The sequence below is a fragment of the Microcebus murinus genome, chromosome 4 (genome assembly GCF_040939455.1).
Source record: "Microcebus murinus isolate Inina chromosome 4, M.murinus_Inina_mat1.0, whole genome shotgun sequence".
Taxonomy (NCBI): domain Eukaryota; kingdom Metazoa; phylum Chordata; class Mammalia; order Primates; family Cheirogaleidae; genus Microcebus; species Microcebus murinus.
The window spans coordinates 97743260-97754167 of record NC_134107.1 but is presented as its reverse complement, the minus strand read 5'-3'; the positions used below and the strand labels follow the sequence as shown (position 1 = coordinate 97754167).

At 50.1% G+C, this 10908-nt stretch overlaps 2 protein-coding genes across 2 annotated transcripts in view; one reads left to right on the top strand and one right to left on the bottom strand.

The window, feature by feature from the left end:
- Positions 1-641, bottom strand: part of CBL (Cbl proto-oncogene) — a 97096-nt gene extending 96455 nt beyond the window's left edge. Inside the window, exon 1 of the mRNA XM_076002584.1 lies at positions 344-641. Coding sequence (XP_075858699.1) covers positions 344-535 — 192 coding nt within the window. The 5' untranslated portion in view covers positions 536-641. The remainder of the gene's footprint in view (positions 1-343) is intronic.
- Positions 642-5947: 5306 nt separating this feature from the next.
- On the top strand, positions 5948-10849 carry DRC12 (dynein regulatory complex subunit 12 homolog). Its single transcript, XM_012773540.3, is given in 8 exon segments — positions 5948-6014; positions 6993-7074; positions 7490-7555; positions 7910-8029; positions 8520-8612; positions 9971-10101; positions 10424-10532; positions 10535-10849. Coding segments are annotated over 7 exon segments (654 nt in total). The 5' UTR covers positions 5948-6014; positions 6993-7004; the 3' UTR covers positions 10600-10849.
- Positions 10850-10908: the final 59 nt, after the last annotated feature.

Below are 10908 nucleotides of genomic sequence, written 5' to 3'. Positions count from 1 at the left end.
GCGAACTCCACACCCCCCATTATACTTCCGCCCCGGTGGCTTCCCAGTTAACCTTCGCCCCAGCCCCCACCCCATCTTTGTCTCGCCACCCCAAACACGACACCTCAACGTTCCCCCACCCCCAACCGCAGCCCTTCCCCACCGCCGACCCCCACCTTCCCGGTCTCTTCCCCACCCCCAAGTCCCCCAGCCCCCGCCCCTCGGCCGGTCACCCCAGCTCCTCGCCTCCGCAGCCTCGCAGGACCCGTCCCCTCCCCCAGCTTCCTCTGGCCGCCGCTTCCCCTCCCCGCGGCCCTCCGCCCACGCCCACCCTGCTCCCGCGGGTCCTGCGCAGGCCTTTCACCTTGTCCATGAGCTTCCAGCACTTCTCCACCATCTTCTTGTCCACCGTCCCCGGCGGGTGGGGGCTGAGGTGGTGGTGGTGGTGGTGCGGCTGGAAGGCGTCCTTCATGAGCCCGATCAGGCCTCCGGAGCCCGAGCCCCCGGAGCCGCCACCGCCCCCGGCCCCGGAGCTCTTTTTCACGTTGCCGGCCATGGCCGGGAAAGGTTGGGGGCCCCGCCGGGTCCGCCGGCTCCGCTCGGCTGCTAGCGAGCGAAAGAAGGAAGGCGTGAAGGAGGGGCCTCTCGCGGCCGCCGCCGCCGCCGCCGGCTATCCGGGCGGAGGGAGGAGCGGCCGCGGGGAGGAGAGGGAGCGGCCGCGGGGAGGAGAGTGGGCGGCGCCGGGGGAGCGCGGGGCGCGCCCCTCCCGAGAGCGAGCCCGGGCAGGCGGAGTGCTCTGGGCGCGCGCCGGAGACTCACGGGCTGACTGGCGAGCTCCGGGAGGCGGCCGGCAGCGGCCGGAGTGGGCAGCGACGCCCCCTGGGCCACCCGCTCCCCCGCCGCCCGCAGCTCCGGGAAAGCCGCCGACAAGTTTCCGCGCCGCTCTCCCCCGCCCCTACCCCGGGGGCGGGCCGGGGCGGGGCCATCCCGGGGCGGGGCCGGCGGAACCTCCGTGCCTGCGCCCTCTGCTGGAGAGGCGGGGGCGGCTCCAACGTGGAGTCTGCGCACTAGGCCTGAGCCGAGCCCTCCATGTTCCTTGCGGGCTGGAGGGTGGCGCTCCCGGAGGGGGTCTGTGGCATGTATAAATTAAGACAGGTAGCGATGGGAAGTGTCTTAACCTCAAGTCTTTCCCCCACACTTGACAAATGAGGAAATTGAGCTTCGAGTTATTTGTTGCTTCACATTGTGGGAGGAGGGTGGGGAAAAAAGGAAAAGTTATTTCTCCACTGCCTAGTAATTTTAACTGCTCACCAAGACGCCACCAAGGACAAGAATGTGAATGTTGCGGATTAGGCACCAGAAAGGCTTGGGACACTCTGGCCACCGAGCTCTTCTTCCAAACAAAGCGCTTCCTTTTTTTTTTTTTTTTTTGCTTGCTTGTGAAGACTAGATGACTAGTTCCTTTTCTGATTTTCTGAGAATATGTACTTAAGATTCTCCTGCTCAGCGCATTGCACTGTTGCGCTACATGTCAGCTGCGCCAGGAAAAGGCCCCCCCCCGCCCAAAGAAATTGTGACACCGCTGCTGTCGCTGGCCAAAGGGGTCCTCGCTCCGCTCTCAGTCGCTTCCACTTCTCTAATCTAAAAGTTGGGTTGGAAGAACTTTGAAGATAGGAACTTCCCTTCCAAAGAAGTGCCCTGCCCTAATTTGCTAATTCTGAGCCTCCGCTTTGGGAGTTTGCAGAACCAGATCTGTCAATAAGTTCCGTCCGGCTCTTCCACTAAGCCCTGACTGATTAGGGAATTTTATCAGCGGGGGAAATATCTTTGAAATCAAGGACTGTTCAGCCAAGCATCCTGGGTTTGCAATTCAATCGCTTTTATCTAAAATTGATTTTAAAGTCAACATTATCATTTCCTATCAGTCAAATTTCTTTTTATCAGTTCCTTTCTGGAAAGAGGAGAATCTACCACGGGAAAAGCTAGGCAAAGCTCTTAGATAATTGTCAAGGCTTTCCATCCCTAGTGCCACCAACCTAGTTGCAGGTCCTCCTTTTCTTTCCCCTGGACTATTGAAATCTTTTCCTCACTAGTTTCCCTGCTATGCTTCCCACCACCATATACTTCCTATAGTTCCACATCATTACAAAAAAATAACTTTAAACGCTCCCTATTGCCTCCGGAATAAAACTAACAATAAAATTGATCCAACTCCAAACTGAACTACCTTGCAGTTTTACACTACTCTCTAATACATATATCATATGCTGAGTGACTCACCAAGTCATAAAATATCACAATTCTTTCTTTTTTCTTCACTATTACTCAGAGCATTCCCTCTGCCTGAAGTGTGTTTCTAATATCCAATCCATTCTTCAAAACTCAGCTCAAATATTGTCCTTCTTATCAGACATTCCAGGTAGAAGGAATATTTTCCTTCTCTAAATTTCTAAACCCATTCATTTCTTACAACTACCACACATTAATTTATGCTGTACTTTCTTGTTGACTTTGGATCTTCCATAGTACCTAGCACAGTATAGGTGCACAAGGGTAGTTTTCATAGTCAAATCCTATATTTAATGGCATATAGGTAAGAAATTAACCTACAGAACTGTGTATGTGCTTGTCTAGGTATGCACTACACATCTCTGGCTTGGTTTAAGGCTTCCAATTTTTATTATCTTCAATAAGATCTGCACAACATGGAATTATATAATGTACACTGTTTCTGCTGCAGAAAGCCATATTTCTTTGAACATACAAATGACCTATCTCTCACATTTGAATAAAACAGAAAGAGTGACCCTTCTGTCCTCTATATCTCTTCAAAACTCCTAGATGGGCATGATCTTATTCAAAGGAAAACAGAGTTCTGCTGGAATGATCTTTCCTATTGTCACTTCTAAACTGAGGTTAATGAAAAAAGAAAGATTGACCTTTTTTGCCATAATTTTTATTTAGCTTGTTTTTGAAAATGTACTAAAGATGGAACTGGATTATTGATCACAATGTCATTCCCATTCTGGTTTGTGCTATAGAGCTGGTTCCTCTTGTATCATATCATGTGACATGTGGCACTTTTCTTATCCCACTTCACCTTCACCCCAAACCACATCCTCATTCTGCACCTGAAAGTCGGTTGACTGAACATGTTTGTAAAGTAAATGCTCCTCCGAGGCATGATACCTTGCTTGCATTCTGTAATCTATATTCTAATATGTCATTTCATGCATCAGCATGAGAAAAGAAAAATAGCTCAGGGCAGTCTGAGCTATTTGAGGTATGCAAAGTTTATCTGAGAGACATTAATACGGGACTTCAGTCACACCCCACCCCCTGCACCTATGCCTGGGAGCAATTGTTTAAAAGCATTTTGTTCCTCACTAGCTGCCTCACCCATTATTTTCTCCTTCCTGGAATCTGTGATATAAAGACCAATGTATAGCTAATCAATAGCTTATGTCATTTTAATGTAAATTCCTTTTTTAAAATTTATTAATTAGAGACAGGGTCTTGCTCTGTCCCAGGCTAAAGTGCAATGGTGTGCTCATAGCCTATGTCAGCCTCAAATTCCTGGGTTCAAGCAATTCTCCTGCCTCAACGTCCCAAGTAGCTGGGACTATGGGTGCACGCCACCACACCCAGGTAATTTTTCTTGGTTTTTGTAGAGATGGGGTCTCACTGCGTTGCCCAGGCTGGCCTCAGGCGAGCCTCCTGTCTCTGCCTCCCAAAGTGCTGAGATTACAGGCATCAGCCACTGCACCTGGTGATTTTAATTTATATTCTTGGTAAACAACTTAGGAACTGCCTCTTCTTTTCCCACTTGTAACAGATGTTTGTCAGGGCAACTTATCTATGCTCCCAGGTTGCAGTCCTTTAACTTGGCCCAAATAAACTCTCTACTTATATTAAGTTTGCCTCAGTTTTTTTCTTTAGGCTAACAGGCATAATGGAGACACTAAACATCCCATGGAAAAAGTCTGCAAACAGGCCTCTAGGTGAGGAAGATGGGAACAGAAACCCCCCCACTGCATTTCAAGGGAGGGGGGAGGGGTTCTGGAGGGCCAATAAATAAAAAATATATTTAAAGATTAGAAGAAAAGTATTCTCCAGATTTGGGAGATGTGCACAAGGTTAACTGAGTTGTATGAGCTGTAAGCACTTGGAAAGACAAACCTGGTTCTTCTCTTTGCTCTCTAAAATATCCAAAGGGTTTGATAAGTACCAGTAGCCGCCAAGATGACTGACGAACATGAATCAGCCTCTGCCTGAATCTACCTACTGCCCAGAGAAAGGACTTTTCATTGTCAGATCTCATAGCTATTTCTACAGGTCTGCTCCTGACAATAGGCAATGGATCAAAAATGTTTGGGGGAAAGGGATGAAGAGAAGTACCCAGAGTCTGCAGGTCCCTTAATCCATGAGGAGAAAAGCACTGAAGTTTTTCCTGTTTTCATTCTCACCAGTATGGTGCCCAGAGATCCAGGCAGCAGATAGCTGGCAAGGCTCCAGGACAGCACAGGCTGGAGGGAGGATGGGGACTACCTAACAAGGGCAAGCTGCCTGTCATACTCTCTCCCCCATATTTGTTTTTCCAGCCACTCATTACTGCAGCAAGATGCTAAAAAGTATCCTCAAAAGGAAATCACCCCACTGCCCAATAAATAATTGAAAACAAAAATTTAGGAGATTCAGGAGGAGGCCAAGCAAGTCCACTAGAGGGAGCCCCAACCAACTATATCCTCCACAAAGCGGTTTCTTAACACCTGTCTGAAAATCAGCAGCAGGAGAGAATGGGGAAGTGTGGCCATACTTTAAGTCACTAGGAGAGAAAGTAGCCATGTAAATACCCACTTAAAACCCAGGCTTTTTAGGATCTACAGATTCAAAGATTTAAAGATCAGGAAACTGGCCGGGCGAGAGGTGGCTCACGCCTGTAATCCTAGCACTCTGGGAGGGCGAGGAGGGCGGATTGTTCAAGGTCAGGAGTTCAAAACCAGCCTGAACGAGACTCTGTCTCTACTATAAAATAGAAAGAAATTAATTGGCCAACTAATATATAGAGAAAAAATTAGCCAGGCATGGTGGCGCATACCTGTAGTCCCAGCTACTTGGGAGGCTAAGGCAGCAGGATTGCTTGAGCCCAGGAGTTTGAGGTTGCTGTGAGCTAGGCTGACACCATGGCACTCACTCTAGCCTGGGCAACAAAGTGAGACTTCGTCTCAAAAAAATAAAATAAAATAAAGATCAGGAAACTGAGGCTGAGCCAAGTTAGATGGCTTACCCGCGTTCACATATTGAGAGGGGCACTAGAACCCAAGGCTCATGTCTCTGTTCTCTAACCAGGGCCCTTTTGACATTCGCATCCCCCTAGGCCAGTACTCTGGCATCCCTGGGTCCACCTCTCCTCTGTGCCTCATTTCTCAGAAGTGGGAAACTCTCTCAACTACCTGCTCCTGCATTTATTTCCTTCATATACTGTAGAATGCCTTATTGAAAGGAATCTCCTGTTTTAAGCCTAATAATGTTGCTTTGCTTATGGGACCTCAGGATGTAAATTACCCAAGATGGCAACTGCCAGTCCTGTTCCTCTGTATCAGCACAACAGTATTATCTCAGATGCACAAATCTGTAATTTGTAAGTCTCCAAATTGCAGGCAGTGCCTGCATGGAAGTGAATCATAGCTAATCGGCTCCAAAGCCCTTTATCTTCAAACTACACTTAGGATTTGGGGATAAGAGGAGAATTGACCCATTGGGACCTTGATATTTTAAGCTGTGTGAGCTGATTTAGCCCATTCCACCTTCCTCTGAACTCCATGTTTCCCAGTTGTCTGGGCAACAAGCAGCCTCCAGAAACCCAACCTTCCAGCTCTCAGTCCTGCCCCTGAGAGAAATCTGCCACCCTGGATTGGCTCCCGGAACCCAGGCTCCTCCTCAGGCTTCCAGCTGGTTGGTCCTTCTCTCTGCCCCTTCCCAAGAGGGGCTCACTGCACCGGGAAACCCAACACAGGCAAGAGAAGACCCTACAGGTAGGAAGAGGCAGGGTAAGGATGAAAGGAAGAGGGAGGGGACCAGGTAGAGGTTTATTTTCTCTAAAAGAGTATTGAGAAGAACGACTTCTGTACATAGACCCTCCTGCCCAGTAGAGAGAAACAACTCCGTCCTCCCCACTTGACCCCAGCCCTGCCTAAGATCCCAAAGAGACCAAGAACTGAATTTTCTAGAGAGTATAAAAGATTGGCCAGACACGATGGCTCACACCTGTAATCCTAGCACTCTGGGAGGCCAAGGCGGGCGGATTGCTCAAGGTCAGGAGTTCGAAACCAACCTAAGCAAGAGCGAGACCCCATCTCTACTAAAAATAGAAAGAAATTAATTGGCTGACTAATATATGTAGAAAAAATTAGCTAGGCATGGTGGAACATGCCTGTAGTCCCAGCTACTCGGGAGGCTGGGGCAGGATTGCTTGAGTCCAGGAGTTTGAGGTTGCTGTGAGCTAGGCTGACACCACAGCACTCAGTCTAGCCTGGGCAACAAAGCGAGGCTCTGTCTCAAAAATAAATAAATAAATAAATAAAAGATAGACTTGTAGGCCAGGCACAGTAGCCTATGACTGTAATCCTAGCACTCTGGGAGGCTGAGAGGGAGGATCACTTGAGGTCAGGAGTTCAAGACCAGTCTGAGCAAGAGCGAGACACCATCTCTACTAAAAATAGAAAAAATTAGCTGGGTGTGGTGGGGCACACCTATAGTCCCAGCTACTCCAGAGGCTGGGGAAGAAGGATCACTTAAGCCCAGGAGTTTGAGGTTGCTCTGAGCTAGGCTGATGCCATGGCACTCTAGCCTGGGCAACAGAGCAAGACTCCATCTCAAAAAAAAAAAAAAAAAAAAAAAAGATAGACTTGGAGACTAGAATTCCGGCTCTCCTGAGACTCCTGGTTCAGCTTGGTGGTCAGAAAAGCATCCCCGTGTCCAGACCCAAACACAAGGTCCCCTCCCTCTCCCAGGACAGCAAGGAGATGCCACCTAAGACCAAAGAAAAAGGGAGGAAAGCTGGGGCACAGAAGAAGAAAAAGAACTCGGGTGATGGTGAGTCGTGGTGGGTGGAAGTGGGTGGCTCTGCTTCTCCACATTCTGGCACGAAGACCAAGCAGAAGTCCTCTGGAGAGAATTCAGCCCTCTGAGTGACAGATGAGCTCTCCTGACCCTCCTCTTCATATCCTCGAATCCACATCTGTGGAGCCAAGGAACTGGGGAAATGGTCACCCACATTCTCCCTTGAGGCCCATCTAGCTCGGTGCCCTCCTAATATAGTCGTCACCCATATTTTGTGCTATGTCCTGGGCAATGAGGACGCAGTGGTGGCCCCAGTAGACTGCCATTGGATCCCTCCTTTAGTGGTCCTTGGATCTCCTTTGGGAAGGACGTGCAAGGTGTTGGGTGAGGACAGGAGGGGGGTGGTGAGGTCAGGACAAGCTAAGCCTCTGCCAACTTGCCAGGGCAGATGTGGAGGCCGAGTCCAGGCTCAGGCTGGTGATGCTGGAGAATGAGCTGCTCAGAGATCACTTGGGTAAGCAGGGTGGCAGCTGGGGGCAGGACAATAGGGACAGCACAATGGGGCATTTCCGTACCCTTGGGGATTGGAGGGTTAGAGCTATGGTGGGGGGCTAAGCCGACTGTAACCATCTTCTAGTGGGAAAAGACTGCAAAGGGAGGATGGGCAGTGAGGGTTGATGAAAGAAGCTATTTTTTACAGCCAGAACATGGAGTTTTTACTTCTTAGAAATGAAGAGCCTGTGAGATTGGGGTGAGGGGGGAGTTCCCAGATGTCCTACAGCCAGATTTCCAGACTCTATCAAGCCCACAGAGCTGATGCAAAGGAACTCCCAGCCAGTCCTGAGGACAGCTCTGGGACTGTTCACAGCTCTACGCAGGGATGAGGCGCGCCGAGCTAAGGCTTCTGAGGACCAGCTGAGGCAGAGGCTGCGCGGGTTGGAGGCTGACCTGGAAGGGGCCTGGAGTGAAGGGAAGGCCATATATGCAGGTATGTGGTCCGTTGAGCAGGTGGGCAGGAGATAGGGGCCTGGAGGAGTACAACTAAGAGGGCCAAAGGATGCAAGGAAAGGAAAAGGAGGGCATCTGCCAGGTCTAGTCTGGACCTCCCCTGCTCAGTGCAAATAGTACAAATCAGGTGGGATCCTAAAGGAACCAAAGGAAGGTCTCTGAGATCCCAGGCAGGGACTTGCCTTCCAGGGTGCCTGATGCCACATGCTTGGCGCTTTGTGGGATACAAAATGCAGCCACAGCCATTGTCTCATTCATGCCATAGGTGGGGAGAAGGACTAGAATGCCCATCCTAACTGGAGTGGGGGAAGGGGGTCTGGTTTCCTATCCCTTTGCCAGGTTTTCAGGGTCTCCCAGCTTTTCAGAATCTCAAGAACCTAGAAGGCTTTGTACTGCTGCCCCACTAGACCAAGCAGCCTTCCCCACCCTCAGCTTTATTTCCTTTCTCCATCCCTCTCCCCCCACCCCAGAGATGAGTCGCCAGTGTCGGGCCCTGAGGGAGGAGATGGAGACCCGCAGCAAACAGCTGGAGGAAGAAGTGAGGGGCCTTCGGGCACAGCTGGGTAGGCTTCCCCTCCCTCCCAGCCCTTTCCTTCCAAGGGTCCTGACAAAAGCCAGCATGTGAAGGAGTCAAGGGGTAGACTTGGAAGGCCCCTCTCTAGAAGGCTGCAGTCTGGGCTCTGGGATCACCATTGGCTCTCCGCCACTGAGAACCAGAGCAGAGGTTTGGGGTGGCAAGAATCTCTAAGTCGCAAGGAAAGAAGAGGTAGGTCTCTCACCCCATTTCCCCCTTTGCTTGGTCTCTCCAAATCAAGCCCTAACTCCACACCACTGCCATGTCTCTTGTGAGCAAAATATATTCTCTCTTAGTTTAGCTGATTTTTCAGTGAAATGAAAATGTAAGACTCATTCACTTCTATATTTTCAGGTCCTAGCACCTGGTTTGTTTGCCAAATAAATAAGTGAAAATATTAAAAACAGGAAGCCTTTGCTTCTCTTCCCCCTTGCTTACAGAAAAATGTTGCAATATCTGAGTGTGACACTTGAGGACTTTCACAACTTTGGCCTCATAGTTTTCTTTTCCTAAAATATCTTCAGTTTAGCTGTGGATGTTCATGGAGCTGCTTGTCTGTCACGCAGACCCTGGGTTCCTTTCCTAACCTTTGCCTTATGTCCAATTCAAAGTCAATCAATGTTTATTGGGCACCTCCTATACACTAGGTGCTTTGCCGTCCATTATCACGTTTAAAGGTCACAGGGAAGCCGGGCGCGGTGGCTCACGCCTGTAATCCTAGCGCTCTGGGAGGCCGAGGCTGGCGGATTGCTCGAGGTCAGGAGTTCAAAACCAGCCTGAGCAAGAGCGGGACCCCATCTCTACTAAAAATGGAAACAAATTAATTGGCCAACTAATATATATAGAAAAAATTAGCTGGGCATGGTGGCGCATGCCTGTAGTCCCAGCTACTTGGGAGGCTGAGGCAGCAGGATTGCTTGAGCCCAGGAGTTTGAGGTTGCTGTGAGCTAGGCTGATGCCACGGCACTCACTCTAGCCTGGGCAACAAAGCGGGACTCTATCTCAAAAAAAATAAAAAATAAAAAAAATAAAGGTCACAGGGAGCCTGTGAGGTATGTATCAGTCTGTTTTTAAAGACACTGAGACTCAGAGAGAGATTTTCCCAAGGTTACCTAAGTAGTGAGTAACAACCAGACTTTAGACCCATCTCCCATCCCAAGCCACCACTATGTATGACACCTCAAACAATGGAGCTTCAGCTTTTACAGGGACTACTTGAAGGTTGATGACCCTGTGGGAGTCTGGAATGATCCCACTCAAGATCCCCTTTTTAGATACCTTTGGAGATTCTGTTCAAGGGTAGAGCATCACCATTCTGTTCTTTTTCATCCTCTGCCCCACCCCCAGAGACATGCCAGAGGGAGGCGGAGGCTGCACGAGAAGAGGCTGAGCAAGCCCTCAGAGAGCGAGACCAGACTCTAGCTCAGCTTCGGGCCCATGTGGCAGACATGGAGGCCAAGTATGAGGAAATCTTACATGTAAGCATTACCCTGTGGAGCCCAGCCTCCCCAACGCCCAGCACGCCTCCATGCCACAACCCAGGGGTAAGGAGGAGAAGCATCTCCAAGGGATGCTTCTTCAGCATGGTGTGCGCTGAGGGGCAGGGGCTAGGGGGTCAGGACAAGAATGTGCACCATTCTGCCTGCTCCATCCTGGGGCAAACAGAAGATATAACTGTCCTTACCGGCTCAGAATAAGGATTTCAAGAAAACATTGGCAAGGAAACCTTACAGACAAACATGGGGCAACCCTCACCCCTGCCGTTTCTCTTCCTGGGGGCTGAAATCTTGGTGTCTGCAGGGCAGCCTGGACCAGCTCTTGGCTAAGCTGAGAACCATCAAGCCTCAGTGGGACAGGGCTGTGCTGACACTGCACGCCAGGTACAAGGAGCAGCTGCACCAGTTTGGACTCAACCCCCTGGATCTTTGAGGCTACCAGACTGTCATCTCTGGGGTCCTCTGAGGCCCCAGCAATAAAGCTTCTTGACATAGAACTCAACAGAGCTGTGGGCTGTGGCCTTTTGACAGAGAGGAATGGCTCTCACGGAGACATCTCGGTTCAGGGCTTACCCATTATCCTGGAGACTGAGGAGAGAAGAGAAATTTAACCAAGTCTCAATGCCTCTCCTACAGAAACTGGGTCCCACCCCTTGAGCCTGGGGTGGGATTCTTCTGCAGTGTAAACTAAGAGACCTTGTGTCTCCAATGCTTCAGATCAGGAGGCGCATCAAAGACAACAACATGGTGCATCCTCAAGTCCGCTGCCCCTCACCCCCACCAACACAA